General features: G+C 39.8%; 2 protein-coding genes across 4 annotated transcripts; one reads left to right on the forward strand and one right to left on the reverse strand.

Annotated features, from left to right (window-relative positions):
• Window positions 1–759: 759 nt before the first annotated feature.
• On the reverse strand, window positions 760–5432 carry znf518b (zinc finger protein 518B). Its single transcript, XM_080415834.1, has 2 exons — window positions 5275–5432; window positions 760–4474 (listed from the first exon to the last, which is right to left on the reverse strand). Exon 2 carries the CDS (start codon window positions 4389–4391, stop codon window positions 1884–1886), a length of 2508 nt encoding a protein of 835 aa, XP_080271960.1. The 5' UTR covers window positions 4392–4474; window positions 5275–5432; the 3' UTR covers window positions 760–1883.
• Window positions 5433–8319: 2887 nt separating this feature from the next.
• LOC308076572 (glutathione reductase, mitochondrial-like) lies at window positions 8320–18493 on the forward strand. 3 transcript variants are annotated; one of them, XM_080416952.1, is made up of 13 exons: window positions 8320–8642; window positions 9693–9867; window positions 11329–11355; window positions 11695–11783; window positions 13494–13563; window positions 13779–13926; window positions 14342–14396; window positions 14564–14663; window positions 14769–15008; window positions 16142–16253; window positions 16542–16673; window positions 17571–17704; window positions 17811–18493. In XM_080416952.1, the coding sequence occupies exons 1-13, from the start codon at window positions 8578–8580 to the stop codon at window positions 17958–17960; spliced, it is 1497 nt and encodes a 498-aa protein (XP_080273078.1). In that variant the 5' UTR covers window positions 8320–8577; the 3' UTR covers window positions 17961–18493. The 3 variants fall into 3 exon arrangements, with proteins under 3 accessions (XP_080273078.1, XP_080273077.1, XP_080273079.1); XM_080416951.1 differs by lacking the exon at window positions 8320–8642 and having other exon boundaries at window positions 8689–9867; XM_080416953.1 differs by lacking the exon at window positions 8320–8642 and having other exon boundaries at window positions 8695–9859.
• The last annotated feature ends 267 nt before the right edge of the window (window positions 18494–18760 follow it).

The following is an 18760-nucleotide window of genomic DNA, read 5'->3' on the forward strand; positions in this document are numbered from 1 at the left end:
GATAACTGTTGGAGACTATATTAATTCATAGGCTGTTGATAGATTGTATATATCTTCACCCAAATACTCACTGTTGGTCAATTGACATATCATATAATGTATATTCTCAGTCATTGCTGATGCTGTATACAGCAACGGCACAAAGGAGGTCCGCACACTGTATTTCCCTTTTAAGGGAGTTAGTCAGACACAGCCTTTGATCTTTATTCCTTTTGAATCCAACACCCAACTTCAAAAGGTTTTGTGCGACTCATGACCTTCTTTGATACTGTACACATTCTTATATTGATAGTAAATACATATATTCATTCATAAACTCACTGTTAATAGACTGCACATTTATCCACCCATATACTGTTTGCATTCATATATTTTCAATGTAGACATGTTCACTCTTTCAAAGATCCAGTGCAGATATCTAGGGCCTGCAGTTCTGTACTTATTTTGTATACCGGTATATTATATTTATCTTGGTTTGGTTTATGACTCTTGCCGCAGCCTAGTACATCTCTAGGGCCTGCAGTTCTGTATTTTATTTTATATTTTCTCATTCATCTTGGTTGACTCTTGCCTAGTATATCTCAAATATGTTTCGTTCTCATTGCGGTGACACCTAAATGTCCCTCCAGGTTCAATAAAGGTGTATCTATCTATCTTACAGTATTACCCAACAACATCCCCATAGTATTATTCATTAATAGTATGTCAATTGATCCAAGTTCTTGGTGTAAAAACTAATATATACACTGTGATGATAAGTGTCATTCAATAAAAATCTTTATGAAAAATTACACAGCTGTTAATACAAAAATTATGAATGAACACAATGACAAAAATTGTAGTTGAAATTTGAACAATGTCTTTTTCAAAGAATATGATAATTTCCCACACAAAACCAAGACAGGAAGGCAAAGAAAAGGTTTCAGAGGCAATAATACAACTATGTACAGAGTACAGATTTCTAGAATGTAATACTGATGGCTGCAAGGCAGCCTCAGACAAGAGGCAGTGTGTGCTTAACACACCGGGAAAAAAATGATTATATACTGTACAACATATGTGGCAGGATTCACCGTGAACATTTTAGCTTTAGTAATAAGACAAAATAGGAACACTAGGCATATTTAAGTCAGAGTAGTGTATATATACACACACAGTAATTCAGGGATAAAACAGTTGGCAACTAAACTCCATCAACTCAGTTATAGGCCTGGCATTTTCATACATTATGGTCATATTTAAAAACGAGAATACATAGGTCAACATTACGATTTGGTCGGACACTACTGCTATGCAAAAACGTATTTTTGCATAACATGGTTCTGAATACAGTAATACTGTAGTTATTATTTTTTTATCCAAAATATCTGGAAACTCAAGCATGTACAGAAAGCATGTTAACTTTTGGAACACAAACATGGTAAGTTGTATGGTCCATGACAGCCGTGATACGTTATGTGCTTGCTTTCACTCAATGTAATTTTGCTTTCACAATTAATATGAACAAACTAGCCTGAGATGGGACTGATGACTTTAAATGATTAAAAAAAAAATGTAATCCTTTGAAAGGGGGTATACAGTATACACTGCACATGCATTAATAATGATCAAGATGACTTTCAAGTCTTAACACTTATTTCTGACAGTACTTAGGATAGGTACCCCCCTGTGACTGCTAGCTACTACAGTGGGGAAATGTTTGTAGCTCAAAGCAATCAAACGGCATTGCACTTAAAATGTGTTCCATTGTCTGTACAAAAAATATGGAACTTAATATTCAATTTCTTGCAAATGTCAACATCTTCCCATTATATTCTTACACAGGGAAATATTGAACTTGTGTTTGACCATATCTTTCTGCCGTTTGTCAAAGCCAGACAAAGTCAGGAAAAGACCCTTACAGTGCAGCCTATCACCTCATATTTATGTCCCATGACTTTACCCAACCTCATCTTCAGGATTTGGCACTCTGGAACTACATCAGAAGTTCCTGTATCAGTAATAGATAGTGATCTCACTCCCCCTTTAGGGACCTGGGGTTTGGGATGATTAAGCACCACCACTGGCTGGTTTGGACCCGGACGTTTCACCAGCTGGTCTACTTTCAGTGGTGCTGGGCAAAGGATGGCATTTTCATTTGAAGTGTCTATGTGAGGTTGAGCCTTAAATTGGAGCACCTCTCTTGGCCTCAGCCTTTTCTTTTGAGGTTTCCACCAGCCTACTCGTGTCCTTCTTAAAGACACTGTGAGGAATTTTGAGGAAGCATCTTCCGTGTTTTCTGACAAGTGTGGGGGTTGCCCTGGAATGCTGTGGGTGGTAGGTGCATCCATGTTAAACGCAGTGTTGGACAATGCTTCATCTTGAGCCTTTATGGGCTGACCTTTTCCTCCTCCCTTGACATTAGAAGCGTTCCCAGCTGATGTTGGATCAGACTTTTTTGTGTCCTTTATAATGTCAGCTTTTCCTACTTTCTTCAGTTTAGAAAGATTCCGAGGTGATGTCAGCTGAGAGCATGTATAATTTTCCAACTTTACAGCATTGCTGGTTTCTTGGGTCACTGATGTCTTATGAGGGGACACAACCTCCTTGCCCACCTGGGCACAGCTTGCCGACACAATAGTCACGTCCTTTTGCCCTGTGACCATGTTACTTGTCTTGGCAGAAACTGAAGGTATTATCACAGGGAAGTTGCTTTTGCTCATCACTATACCCTGTAAAGCCTTTACTAATGGTTGCATGGCACCTTGGACATCCCCTGGTTGTTGACACAAAGAAAAAACATGCGAGATCACTGGGAAACCCATAGGTTCTGGTGTATCTCCTACAATGGGCCTTGCTCCATTGCATCTCCTTGACTGTGTCCAAGCGGAGTGCTTTTGGCTTTTAAGAGTAGAATCTTCTCCCATTTTAGGTAGCCTTATTTGTAAAGGACTGATTGATGTCTTGTGTCCATTTGGATTCGGCAAGGACAGCTCTACACTTACTTTATCCTTACATACTGAAAGAGTTTCTTGTCCATTTGTTGCTCTGAGAACACTCAGACACTGTTGCTTTTGGAGAAAAAGTCCATAATCATGTTTAAACCTCATCTCTGGAGTAGTGCTGTCCTTATCGCTGACCTCCACTGGTTCATCTTTCACAGCCATCTGCACATCCTGAAGATGGATTTTTGGTTGACTGGCATTCCTACTTGAGACAATTGTGGGATGCTCTGAAATCAAACCGTTTGTCCTATATGGCATTTTGCTGGCCAGGCTCCTCCCACTGCTTAGTGACAGATTACAAGGCTTCACTAAAGAAATAGTGGGATATGCTCCATTTGCTTTCAAAGTTTCTTGCGGTGTTATTTTGATTCCTCGTGTTCCTTCAGTCACTGTATTTGGTGTGCACTTGGCAACCTTGGTTGGATGAACTGTAAGACATCGTGCGGAGTCCAGCATTTCTTTTAATGTTCTCTTGGTTCCACATGCTCCTCTACTAGTTGAATTTGGAATGCTTGTGGCTCCCTTTGATGGGAAAACTCCAGGATGCTCTGCATTCAGAGTCTTTGTTTCAGAGAGCTTTCTATTAACCATGCACATTACTGCACTCCCTGGTTGTGTGTTTGGGTTCTTGGATGTGGAAGATAATGGTTTCCCAAATGTGGTATTTTGTGAGCTTATGCTCCTAGTGTCTTTTATCGTAGATTCATCTCCTTGTTGTGAAACAATTCTCAGCTTTAATTCTTTTGTCCCATTGACGGTTTTCATCTCGATAAGCTCAACCAAGCAGCCTGCAGGGATTGACACTTCATCTGGAAGTGAGACAGTCAGAGCTCTGTGGTGTTGAATTTGTTCACCTGTACGGGACAGCAGGTTTTCACCTACTTTGGGACCACTGGGCAAATGTGTGTCCACTACTTTACTTCCCTGCCTGCCCTTTTCCATTCTGGCTGGAGGTGGAATGAGTGGTGCTCTAACACGAACAAGTGGCCTCATTGATGGAGTGTCATTTCTGGTCACTCTTGGCAAGGCACTGGGGACGGGGGCATGAGGGTTTTTTATCACCTCAGGTTTATTGAGCCCCTTGCTGGGGGGATTCACATGTAAACACTGAATGTGATAGTCAAGGAGGTCCTTCGTCATATAGCCCTGACCACAGTGCATACATGTGTATGGATACTTTGTGGTATGTTGTTCCAGGTGTACATGCAACTCTGCCTTGCTGTAAGACACATGATTGCAGTAAAAGCAGTAATATTTCGTTGCCAAATGTTCCAACATGTGCGCATTGAATACCGCAGGGTCTGTAGAAACATATCCACATTTCTCGCAATACATCACTTGTGATGTGTTTAACAGATCATGCTGTCGATTCAATTCCATCGTCCTTTGATAACCGGCGGGCTGCATGGCTAGTAGATAAGAATTCTACCCATGCAGTAGGAGGGTAGGTCTTTGCCACTGTGGACCAGCGCGCTATAACTGCCTTCTTCCTGTATACAAATAAGACACAAATGTTGCATGATTAATAACGTATTAACACCTGTATTAACACACCAATATCATAACAATGTACGGACACCTGTCATAGCGTTTATCATGTCAGCCAACCAGACCCACCATAAAGTAGGGGTTTCTCCAGTGTTGCCATGTCCACTTATTATAAGCAACTTTGGGCTTGTTTAGTGAAGTACCTTGTAAATAGTTAGTTGCGGGTTGCGTTTTTATAACTTGTTTCTAAAGTGTAGTTGTTTATTTAGGCTTGCTTCCAATTCTTTTAATTATTATTTAAACCAGTGGTTCTCAAATAATTTCATGAGTTCTTGAAAATAGCATATCTACAGCGTTGTGAGCTTCTAGATCGGCTATTTCCAAATAGCCAATGCATGATATAGGTTTTAAGTGTGGCCTATAGCTAATTTTGGGCTCGTTTTCCTAGACCTGGTTGCTTGTTCTTCTCGCAACCTCTGGCAACTCTGCCACCATCAAGTAGGGTTTTCTCCCTGAGGCTAGGCTATGCATGCTAAGCGTTTCTGTACACCAACAAACTGCATGCACAACAAACCAACGAACGCGTATCCATGCATTCATCAACAGTAACTAAAAGCATTAACACTGTTAACGTGTATTATATTCGTTTTAATTCATAAATGAAGAAGGAAAAAAAAGAAAAAAACAATGGCCCCCAGCCATAACGGAGGGGGGTTGGTTGCAAAGGCGAAAAGGCCCGATTTTCACTGTTTACACGGTCGTTACCGCCAGGTAACGGGACAGATTACAACCGTACACATACCAGCTGGAATGATGTTCATCGACGCATTGAACAGTTGAACAGATGTTAGGATCGATGTGAATATCGTTGATGGTCTGTAATCGGAGACGTTTTGCTGACACGGGCGATCGACCGTGCAGCGCTGCTAACGCTATCCTCTCTCGATCGCTGCCTTCTTGTATCTCCAACTACGTAAAGTGCGTACTGTTCAGTGTTGCCAGGTTTTGCGAGAGAAACAAGCAACCACATGACCTAATATGCAGCGGCTATTTGAAAATAGCCGATCTACAAGCTCACAACTCGTCGCACCGCGACGCGTTGTGAGCTTGTAGATCTGCTGTTTTCTTGAAAATCTTGAAGACATTTTAGAATGTGGATTGTATGGGGGTCCCTGGTATATGAAAATGTTTGAGAAACACTGGTTTAAACAACATTAGGAAACAAGCCCAAAAAAACGCAACTAACCAACTTTACAGTACAAGCAACTTTACAGAAAAAGAAGCCCTAAGTCGCTTATAATAAGCCGACATGGCAATGTGGTACTGTTGCGTATTCTTTAAGGCTTGTCAGCTAGGAGGAGGAAGGAGAAGCCGCAGGAGCAAGGAGCAACATAGCGGTAAGAGCATGCGCAGATTCGAGTGGTTTGACCATTGTTTTGTATTGCGCATGTGGTGCTAGTTCAGGCTTCTGTGTCGTTGCCTTCCTTGAATGTCTGTCCTTGCATGTCTTGAACTTGAAGCCATTTAACGTTACGCTTTAAAGTCTGAAGATCCGGTCTTGAGCGGATACGGAAACAGTGTGTATGTGCTTACAACATTACCGGATACGGTAGGCGGGCTTTACACCGGATCTGAGCACTGAGCAGTAAATCGAAACCAGGCTTTCCACGGCTACTGGAAAGCCTGGTGACGCGAGGTGTATATTTACGTAACACTTTACATTTGCCTACGAATACAGCGTAATGGTTTTCATTGGACGTTGACGGCCATGACGCACGCCCATAGAGTTAAAAATAAGCGCACGCCCTCTGATGATGACAGACGTTGCAATGTTTGTCTACTACTGTAATTTTATAGTAGAGTAGACTGCTAAACTGCTTTGATTGTTAACTACACTCGTTGTGCATTAAACAGGCCTGAAATTCCTGAATCGAGGTTGGGTGCTGTTTTACGAGTGGCCACCAGGACAACTGGGCACCAAAACCATCTTGGCACTAGGGACATGTGGGCACTTAGGGGTGGAGATAACTGGGCACCTGGACGAGTGGACACCTGGAGAGAGAGGCACTGGGATAACTGGGCACTAGGACGAGTGGGGACTAGGGACGTGTGGACACCTGGACGAGTGGGCACTTATAGGTTGGAGATAACTTCGTAACAAAAAAAAAAGCCTGGGTTTCCGAGGCTAGAGATAACTAGGCACCCGATGAGTGGGAACCTGAATTAGGATTCGTGTCCATAAGTGTTTTTTAACTTTACATAGCATGCTGCTTTGTTGTTGATAAGTGACATTTAACCCGCTGTTCTTTAAACCCCCAAACACAACACAACAACGAGGTCACAAGTACAATATAAGAGTTTATTTGCCAAATAGCACTGAGGTTCTATCATTTTATTGTGTACTGTTTAGCTATGTTTTCTCTATCCTAGCATTCAGTTCAGCAATTTCTTTTACAAAACACAAACAGACCTGTACATACATAGTCGCCACTTATTGACACTTCTCGACACTTTTTCCTCACCAGGGCTCACCAGACTATGGGATCTGGACACACAGCACAGCACAGCGGTGTCAGATTTCACTTACCGGCGCCCGCGGCCGCGGGAGAGAGAGACACGGCAGAGCACAGCGATGTCAAATTTTACTTGTCATTAGTTGTACATCTAATTTCTGTTTCCTGTTGGCACACACACACACACACACACACACACACACACACACACACACACACACACACAGATGCACTCATTTGCTTTATATTGGTTGCCACCCTGTAAATGACATGTAAATGTCATTGTCTTGTTTTTGTTTTTTTCCCTCTATTTGTTTTTTATAGTAGGCTACTCATTTGTATCTATTTTTTTAAGTAGGCTACTATATATCTTTATTTTTTTCTATCATTTTATTGTGTACTGTTAAATTTTTTAACAGTAGGCTACTATATTTTTCATAATTTTATATCATAGCTATGTTTTCTCTGTCCTAACATTGATCATTTGACCATTTTTTTATATCCTTAATTATTTTTGGTATTTTACCATTTTCTCAATTTGTTCTATTTGTCAACAGTTACAGTACTTCTATTTTGGCAAATACACTCTTATATTGTACTTTTGACCTCGTTGTTGTGTTGTGTTTGGGGGTTTAAAGAACAGTGGGTTAAATATCACTGACACTCACACTTACCAAAGACGCAAAGCAGCATGCTATGTAAAGTTAAACACGAATCCTAATTCAGGTGGCCACATGTCCTTAGTGCCCAGATGGCCTCTCCAGGTGCCCACTCGTCTAGGTGCCCAGTTATCTCCACTCCAGGTGCCCAGTTATCTCCACCCCTCACTGCCCACTCGTCCAGGTGCCCACATGTCCCTAGTGCCCAGATGGTTTTGGTGCCCAGTTGTCCCTAGTGCCCAGATGGTTTTGGTGCCCACCTGTCTGTTACCATAGGGAATGTCCTTATTTTTAACTCGATGGGAATGACACGCATACCTCTTTGTGGTGCTGACCTACAGCAATAGATCACCAAAAACGTCAATGCGGCCGCACTTAGCCCATGTGCCAACGTTTATTTGTTTATTTATCTCTCTCTACGTCCTCAAATAAACTTGGGACTTAGGCTAAGTGTGTGCGGACACTTTGATGTTTCAGTAGCCCTGGACTGGTCCAGAGCAGAACGCGCTATAAACTCTTTGGACTAATGTTTTAGGTGCTGTCACAAGTTCACAACATCCGTTGATCTTTACTTTGAACGACACGTTCCAAAGAGAGCTCTTTGCACGTTCACCCCGTCCATTCACGCAGTGATGACGAAACAGGAAGTGCTTGAACTTGAAGCAGAGCCTGTGTTTACTACACGAACCATTGCTATGTAATGTTGACACAGAACGACGACCCACGTCGAGTGAAGTTCAACTCTATCCACGCAGGCTAAGCGTAGGGAGTAATAAGCGGACTGGTATACACTATATTTACTGATAGAGTTAATTATAACTATCAGGCTAAGCCCAGGCAGGGAGAGAACAAATAACGGACTTGGACACAGTACAGCCTACACTACACTATGTCTCTCTAATTAAAATGACTTTGAACAAGCCATAAATAAACATGTTAGTTAGAGTTCGCAGACTGCCTCTCTCTTGTGCAGTTTCAGTGTGCCATGCATTGCAGAGGTGAGTATAATAGTCATATAATATTAAATGGAGCTGCATAACATTAGTATATTGATTATGCTATTGATGTACATGACAGTTCCTAAACCAGTTAATGTTCTTGGCTGCACTAGCGCACTCACGGTAACTTTGAATGACCATAGTTCCACAATTTGTAGCCATGGATCACACGACGGACGTCTGTCACGACCGTCATGGAAGAACTTCAACCTGGTGTTTGCACTTTCTCCATTTACGGCCCGCCCGTTACCCGTACATCTACATAAACGTTCAGATTTCAAATATAAAGTGCTTACCCCATGGCCACGGATGTAGCAATTATGTTCGGGCCTGCAGAAGTACCCGTATCTTCCGTATTGTTCAATAAAATGCTTTTTAATCCGATCGGTGGCCATTTTCTCATAGAGTTATAATGTATCAGAGTGCAATACACCTCCAAACCGATAGGGTCGCGTAATTGAAAGCATATGGGAAATACGGAGGACATGGCCATCGATCGGATTAATGCTTTTTATTGAACAATATGGAAGATACGGCCAGGTACTTCTGCGGGGCCGAATAGAAGCACTTTATATTTGAAATCTGAACGTTTATGTAAATGTTCTGTAAATGGAGAAAGTGCAAACAGCAGGTTGAAGTTCATCCATGACTGTCTGTCATGATATGACAGTAATGTTTCAGGGCTGCACAATTTGCTGCTGTGATAATTTCCCAGTCATCTTTAATCTTTACAGTAGATATTTACCCGGGGATCAATATCAGTTTATTATTAACATTATTATTGCAGTCCCTTGCTGTCTGTATAGCCCAGTGACCGCTCATCACCATGAGCATTGTGAACACTTTGAGGGATTTGCAGACCATTGTTGTAATTCATAATGACACAGCAACAGTCGCATTCAACTTGACCCTCCCATTCCCACTGATCGTCTATACAACGCGTGTGTTCTTCCTGGTTATGGCAGTGTTATTATTCTGCTTCACCAGAACAACACAAACTCTGCCTCTCATTCAACCGCTCAGGACTTCGATTTCCTTGTTTAAATACAGACATCGTCCTCGTCGGAGCATCGTCGTCATGGCCTCCGCATCACAGTCGACAACAACGCGCTTCGATCTGCTGGTGATCGGCGGGGGTTCTGGGGGTCTGGCAGGCGCACGGAGAGCGGCAGAGCTCGGGGCCAACGCCGCGGTGATAGAGAGTCACAGACTTGGAGGTACCTGCGTGAGTAACGATACGAACACGGAACACCATTACATTCTGGATACTGTTTGATCAACTGACCGCTGCATCTGTCACGGTGCAGATAACAGACGCATTGGGAAACCTCTAGACTCCTTTTTGTTGTGTTTTTGTGCACAATCACAATGTTGGTGGGTTGTTTTAGCCGTCTGTTAAAAGTAATTGCCAGATCCAACCGTTACTGCATTGCCAAGTGTCTGTGTCAGTGGTGGAAAAAGTAGGCTACGCACATGTTTTACTCAAGTAAAAAGTATCAATACTGCAATGTAGAAATACTGTTACACGTAAAAGTCCTGAATAACAAAATGTACTTGATTAAAAGTAGAAAAGTATTGGTATCAAAATGTACTTAAAGTACCAAAAGTAGAAAGTACTCATTATGCAGAAGGTCCCATTTCACAATTTTTCAAATGTATAAAATACTTTGTGACATGTTGTCGATCGGCTATTTTCAAATTGTCAAAGTATAAGTTGTTTTATAATAATAATACAAATCTACAAAGTAACTAGTAACTAGAGTTTTCAAATAATTGTAGTGGAGTAAAAGTACAATAGTTGCCTTTGGAAGTACTCCAGTAGAGTAAAAATACCTCAAAATTGTACTTAGGGTAGGGTAAGTGATATTTTTTTCTTGTTTGTTAAAAAGGATAAAGTACTATATTCTGATAGTAATCATTGCTACAGAGCGTTTGTTCGGTCACAGGGGTCTCTCCTAACCGGTCTCTCCAGCTTTTCAGTAAACAGAATATAGTACATTTTCAGGTACTGTAGGTGACAAATTCTAAGCCAATCAGGAGAGAGCACTGAAAATGAATTTTCTGTTTAATAAAGAGCTGGAGAGACATGGGAGACTCCTTTTACTGAACAAACACTTTATAGCAATGAGTACTATCAGAATATAGACTCTATTTAACACTTATTTTAACCAAAGTAAATCACTTACCCTACCTTAAGTACATTAGCCTACCTTAAGTACATAAGCCTACTTGAGTACATGTACTTAGATACTTTCCACCACTGCCAGTAAGAAGGATGACATTATTGCACAAGATACCAGTTACTCATTGACCACTGACCAGTCCACCCAAATATAATATAATATTAATAAGGAGGACTGGAGAATGAGTAGCGAGATACAGTGTAGGCCTATATGACTTTGCAAAAGAAGATGATACCATATGATGAACTAGGAAGTGAAAACATAATGTAGGGCAGTAAGTTAAAACTTGAAGTTAAAAAGTCAGCAATGAATAACGGAACCATTTTTTCTTTTTTTTCTCCCCTCCTTCCCCCATGTAAAGCGTCTTTGGTTACTTAGAAAAGCACTATATACATTTGAGATATTATTATTGTTATTTTGTCCTGTTAATAATGGAACATTGGTTGCATATTTATTTATTTATTTTGCCCAAGCTTAAACCTTCTCTTTGTCACATTTTTCAGGTTAATGTTGGCTGTGTCCCAAAGAAGGTATTGTTCCTTTTCTATTACTGTTGCAACAGCAATACAGATATGTTTGTCAGTCAGATGGAATAGACCTCAAACAACAGCCTTTTTTTCAGTCTTCTTAATCAGAAATAATAAATAATACACTTTTGTTTATTGTAAACTGCCAGAACGCAATTGAGTGGCACATATGTAAATTGTGCTTATACACCCTGCAAATTTATTTCACACGTTTGACTTTTGCAGTAGACAAAAACAACCCTAAAACAATACTTTGATAGGAGTAATGTTGAGAACTTACTCTCTATTATCTTGAGATGCTGTCTTTTAAAAAAAAATCAGGGTGTCTATCTTTCTTCATAGGTTATGTGGAATGCAGCGGTTCATGCTGAATACCTGCATGATCACTCTGACTATGGCTTTGAAGATGCACATGGTCGCTTCAACTGGGAGTAAGTTATTGGACAAGAATGTTCCACCTGCCTCTATTGTATTGAGGATATAAAAAAACACATTTGATATCCAGACGTGATAAGGCTTAGGAAGATGGCAACAAAGGGATGCTTGTTAGCTTTTCTGTGGAAAGTGATATCACTTACTTTTCAGTCAGATATTCTATTTCATTCTATTTCCTTCATTCTATATCCTTCTTCCTACTTCTCTCTCTCTTCAGCGGTTAAGCCGCACCCTCTGTTTGCACAAGATGCCTCTGAATGATATGGTTGTTCGAAGTTTACAGTCAATGGGCCAAACACAGCAGAAACATTTAATAATAGTAATGAATTTTATTTATATAACGCTGATCAAAAGTACACCCTGTTTACACAGGATGACTTTGAATGATATGGTTGTTTGAAGTTTACAGTCAATGGGCCAAACACAACAGAAACATTTAATATTAGTAATGCACATTATTTAAATAACAGTTATAACACTGATCAAGTCCACAAAGGGCTTTATAGCATGGTATATAAATAAAAAAGGAGATCAGAAACGCCTGCATGTCATGAATTAAAAGGAATAAAATGGGAAACATGAGAAGACAGTGAGTAAAATAGTTGAAACCACACACTCTGGTGGTGGATGCATTGTATCTTGGGGACGTCACTCCGTTATCCCCTGGGTCACAAAGTATTTTTTATATTGAAGATACTATAGGGTCATCTTAGCATCGCATCATATAAGAACTGTGTTCCAAAAATAAACAAATTCTGTCAGGTAAGTGACTCTGTGTTGTTTATGATATTGAGTTACATTTGATAACGTCTGTGTTTGGAGAAAATGTATTTATTTTCTTACTCTTTGGAAAAAATTAATATTTTTTCAACTGTCAGTTGATGCTTCATATCCATATGAGTAAAATCGCTGGGACACAGTTCTTATATGCCACGATACTATTGAGATCCTATGGTATTTCCAATGATAAAATAACTCTGAATCTGAAACAATCGTGAGAAGCAACACAAGATCCCAAGTTATATAAAAGCAACTCTTAAAAAGTAGCATTTTGTGATTTGAAAGTAGATGCATTAGGTAGTATGAGCTCTTCGAGCAGGTAATTCCCCCAAATGTTTTTTTTTTGTACTGGAATTTGCAACACAGTTGTGCCATTGCGAAATACATTCATTCACGCTCCAATTACACCAGAAGAGCTGGTTGTTGGCCAATTCGTTTTTAGTTTAACTGTGGTGGCACTGGGCTAGTAGTTTTCCAATGCTACTTCCGGGTTCGCCCCTGAATTAATCAAATGTCTCCAAACACAGACTGTATCAAATATAATATATATTAATATCATAAAAGACACAGAGCCACCTCCCTGACAGAATGCCACAACTCCTTTTGTTATTGTTCTTTTGTTTTGGAACAACAAAGTGATTTAAAACATTTAAGGTAAAAAACACTTATCCAGGGGTTGTGGTTTTGACATCAGGACTTCGGTACTCTATTCTCTTCACATGTGTAATAGTAAATATGAAGAGCATTTCAAAGCTTCTTCAAACTCTTTAAAGGAGATACTGGATGCTCTGTAGCCTTGCTTAGTTATGCTACAAAGTTGAGTTGAGGAACTCTATGACATTGAGTATGACATTGAAGAAGAGCATACATGATGAGAAACGGTCTCTAGATTCGTTTTTCAATTTGCTTTTATGATTTGTTTGCAGAACTCTCAAGACTAAAAGGGATGCCTACATCAGTCGCCTGAATACTATTTATCGCAGTAACCTTGACCAGGTAAAGTCCTTTTTTAGATCTACTCTTACCTTTACCATTTACCTCTGACATTAATCAAATTCACATCTAGTCCTATCTAGAATTTGACAAAACATTTTTTTTTTAATGAAATATTGTGATCCCATTAAGGCTTTGTGGCAATGCACAGTAAAGTTGTAGTCTGACTTAATGTTTGTCTGCAGGCAAAACAATTAACGTCAACTCTTTTCCTACAGGCTAAAATTGAACATATTCAAGGTCCTGCCAGGTTCACAGATGACCCTGAGCCTACAGTGGAGGTCAATGGGAAGAAGTATACAGCGCCTCACATCCTGATTGCCACTGGAGGGCGCCCTTCTGAAATGAGTGATAGTGACATCCCAGGTAAAACAGTGTTAATTGACATTATTCTGAAAAAGCAGCTGTTTAATTGTGAAAACATGTAGTGGGATTAGTGGGTTAACGGATATATTCCACAATGGTTATTTTAGATACATCTGGTATTGGTATTGGTGCTTTTAGCATAACATGGTGGAGCATCTATGTATCTGAAAACGGTAATAACTAAACACATACTGTCCTGTATTTTATATCAATTAACAGACAATACACTACAGTGCAAAAACAACAAAGGGTGCCACATAAGCAGATACTGTATAGACATCTATGTATTGTGTAGCTGATAATGAAATGTTTAGAAGTTTATCAGATTTTTACAATCACAAAACACAGAAAATATACGTTATATATATTTATATATATTTATATATATAATGGTTTTGTTTGTTAATAATTCCAGGAGCAAGTCTAGGCATCACCAGTGATGGCTTTTTTGAACTTGAAAGCCTTCCAAAGTAAGATATGTGCATGTTATAAGATAGTTTGCACAAAATAACATCACTCACTCTTTTATACCTGGTGTAAAGTGATATGACAGTAAACTGAGTTAAGTTGGAAAAATATGTCTCTATACTGTAGAGCATACAGTATATGTTAAATATACCGTACATCATCCCAACAGGCGCAGTGTTGTTGTAGGAGCAGGATATATTGCAGTGGAGATGGCTGGCATTCTGTCTACCCTGGGATCCAAAACATCTCTCATAATTCGACAGTCAGGGGTAGGAATGATTGGCTCATCAGAAATACTGGATGACTAAATCTTGATTTCAGTGTTCTGAGAAATACCTTTTCCCCCTCTTGTCTTTTTCATATATTCACTGCAGGTCTTACGGAACTTTGACACACTAATAAGTTCAAACTGCACAAATGAACTGCAAAACTCTGGCATAGAACTAATGAAGAATAGTCAGGTGAAGTCTGTGAGTAAAACAGACCAGGGCCTTGAGGTGACACTTGTCACCAAAGATCCAGAGGAGAAGATCTGTACTATCCAAGGAGTGGACTGTCTCCTCTGGGCCATCGGTAGAGTACCCAACACTACTGGACTCGGCCTCAAACAGATGGTAAATGTTGCCAGTTTTGTATTACTGGCCATTTAATTGGCATTTAATCTATGAGCTACAATATGCAGACTATAATATTGATGTTGATACACTAAATATCCAAAAATAGTCGATCTGCAAACTCGATCTTCTATTTTCGCCAAATGTTCACCCCAGAATCGGGTGCTAGGGTTGATTTAGTTAAAAACTTATTTTAACTGATCTTCTTTAAATGTGCATGTATTCCCTAGTAGTTTCTTCTTTCACAATGAAAGGCTACTTGTCAAAAGAGTACCGAAGTGCTGACGTCAAAGCCATGCCCCCTGGACCAAAGTGTATCTCTCATTTCAGTTGTTTCATCAAACAAACTAAATAACACATACTGATAACAAATGTCACGAAAAGTAGGAATCTCAGGAATGTTTTTGACTGAGTGATGTGCTTCACTGGGGACAGTGAATCACGTGATGTAGTTTTCCAATGCTACTTCTGGGTTTGCCCCTGAATTAATTAAATTATTTCCAAACACAAACTGTATCAAATATACTAAATATCATAAAAGACACAGAGCCACCTCCCTGACAGAATGCTGCAACTCGTTTTGTTGTTGTTGTTCTTTTGTTTTGGAACATAGTTCTTATGTTATGTGATAAAAAAAAAAGTCTATGGGATTTAGAATGTAAAAAACACTTGTCCAGTGGGTGTGGTTTTGACGTCAGGACTTCGGTACTCTATTCTCTTCACATGTGTAATAGTAAATATGAAGACTCTTTAAAAAGAAGATACTGGATGCTCTGTAGTCTTGCCTAGTTATGCTACAAAGTTGAGTTGAGGAGCCAAAACTAAATACTTTTACTCTTAGGTACTTTAAAATGTAAAAATACAAATCTTAAATCTTATTATGGCATCGGTTTACAATGGAAGTAATCACCTATATCAAAGATCCTCCTCACACATTATGCAAATTTGTTGTACTAACTTTGTGTTGTTCGAATTGTTCAGATGTATGTGCAATGTATGTGTCAGAGAGAGTTTAACATATATTTTTTCTTAGATTAATTAACATGTTAAATAAACAAGCACTAGAGTACGGAAGTAAATTGTTACCAAATAGGCTTGCTTCAATATTTATTCTTGTCTGTTTTGTTTGTCAGGGCATTGATACAGACCAAGGTGGCAATATTGTGGTGGACGAGTTCCAAAATACCAGCCGTCCGGGTATCTATGCTGTTGGGGATGTTTGTGGCAAGGCCCTCCTCACACCTGGTAGGCTCTGCCTAAAATCATATTTATAATATTGTAACAACAGAGAAAGTCTGTTACTGGTTGATGTTCTTTCCCCTGTAAAACAATTATGCATTTCATAGTATGTAGGTGCAATTTTATGCTGCCTTGATATTGGCACAAAAAGATTCATTTTATGCCAATTAATATCAGTAGCTAAAACAGTTACCTGTTACTGATAAATATGTTTAGCATTATAATTAATTGCCTTTGTATATTTTGGTTATTTGTTCTGAGTTGCATTCTGACATAAGTTTTGCACATGGGCAGTTGCCATTGCTGCAGGTAGAAAGCTGGCACACAGGCTGTTTGAGGGAAAGCACGAATTCAAAGTGGACTATTCCAACATTCCCACTGTTGTCTTTGCCCACCCACCCATCGGCACGGTTGGTCTAACGGAAGGTGAGTGTGCCCTTATACCCAAGATGTCCTTGGTGGGGATAAGATTCTCCATTTAACTGTAGAAATTTAAAAGAACCAAAAGTTATTTTCTGATACACGTTTCAATAACTCATGATTGGTAATATTAAAATGTCCATTTCTATTACAGTATACAATACACAGAGGTTCTCAATGGTGGGTCCTTGAGGATGTTCCAAGGGGTACCCAGCTAAATGATTCATTGTTAATCTTCACTAATTCATGTACAAGTAAATACAGCTAGAAAACATACAATGGCTATTTTGGTCAGAGGCATTGTTATATTTATACCTACAGTACGTAGACCGTAAAGGAATTCTGGACCAAATGACAGACCATATCTGACCAAATCATGTCTAACAGCAATTACATTTTTGGTACATTTGGGTCCCAGAGGTAACGTCAAATAGTCCACCACCGCAGAATCTAGGGATTCAAATTCAACATGGTACATCTTTGCCAAGCGTCTATACGAACACAATTGGCCGTGTTCATGGGAGGGAAGCCAGGCAATCTTTGTCACTACGCTAGTGACTCTTAGGGGCTAGGTTGGCGTCTTTCAATGGGGGTGTTGAACAGGAAGAGTAGGACGTTGGCCTTACGTCCTTTTGGTGGGGGCTTGTCACTGGCAGGTAAGCCAGTAGGACACAATACAATACAGAAATGTGTGGGGAGGGTTAATTGGCACGACTAAATTGCGAGGAAAAAGGGGGGGGGGGAATAATTGGCTACTCTAAATTAAACCAATAAAATAAAAAGAAATGTGGTCTGTGGTGTAATGCATAGCTAATTGAGGGTCCTAGAAACTAAAAAGGTTGAAAATCACTACAATAAATTATTATAAATCACTCTATTATACTTATTGCTTTGATGTTACAGCGGAGGCCATTAAAGCCAGAGGGAAGGAGAACGTAAAGGCTTACACCACTTCCTTCACCCCAATGTATCATTCCCTCACAACCAGGAAGTCCAAGTGCGTCATGAAACTGGTGTGTGTGGGCAAGGAGGAGACGGTATGTGTCATTGGAGGAAAGGGGGCGGGGGGGTCTTCTGACAGCAGCCATTTAGGCAAAATATGTGTACCTGCTACTGCCTTAAACTGTGAATCCTTCTTTCCAGGTGGTCGGCCTGCATATGCAGGGCCTAGGCTGTGATGAGATGCTCCAGGGCTTCGCTGTAGCCATAAAGATGGGAGCCACCAAAGCAGATTTTGACAACACCATTGCCATTCACCCCACCTCATCTGAGGAGTTGGTCACAATGCGCTAAGATAAAAACAAACAAAACAGAAGTCCCTTCTTGCCGCCCAATATCACTAGCAAATATGATCAGCATACCGGGATAATCACTCCTTCATATACTCTCACAACAGCTTAATAACTTGTTGTATAAGGCCTATTACCTACTTATTTTTTCTCTCTAAGTGACCTTATTTGTGGACTAATGCAACGTTTTTTTTCCAATTGTATTGTGGGTCTTTCAGGCAGTGCTGATCAATTTCATTCAATATTCAGGATTCAATTTTGATTATTGTGAATTAGAAGTGGTCGCCCTACAATTATTGTTGTCGAGTTATTTGCTTGGTAAAGTCAAAGCATTTCTCCTAGTGTACGTGTATAAACCATTTCATTTGTCAGACATTTATTGAATGAACATTGCAAACATTGCTGCCCGTTTTTGCTACCAGTCCAAAGTCACAATCTTACCAACTATACAATCTACTGTACTGTAAGCATATTCAATAAACATGTTGTCAAGCTATACCTTTCTCACCATTAGAGATTAAAATGCAAGATTTTTAACTTGGATCCTATCTTTTGTGAGGACGTGGAATTGTGCCATAATATTTAATGTCTTGTGTCAGTGGTTTTCAAAGTGGGGTCCACTCCAGGGACCCTATGGCTCAGGGTTCCTTGAGGTGGTGGTTTCAGGTCTGTAATTCTTGAGAGGGGGGGAACCGGATAGGTGGGCACTAGGGACATCTGGGCACCTTGATGTAAAATTGGCTATTTTGTCCAAAATGTTCATGTTTGGATTTTTTTTCAAGTAAAGTAAATATACATGATTAG

Source organism: Gymnoscopelus braueri, assembly GCF_963280865.1.
Source record: "Gymnoscopelus braueri genome assembly, chromosome: 20".
Taxonomy (NCBI): domain Eukaryota; kingdom Metazoa; phylum Chordata; class Actinopteri; order Myctophiformes; family Myctophidae; genus Gymnoscopelus; species Gymnoscopelus braueri.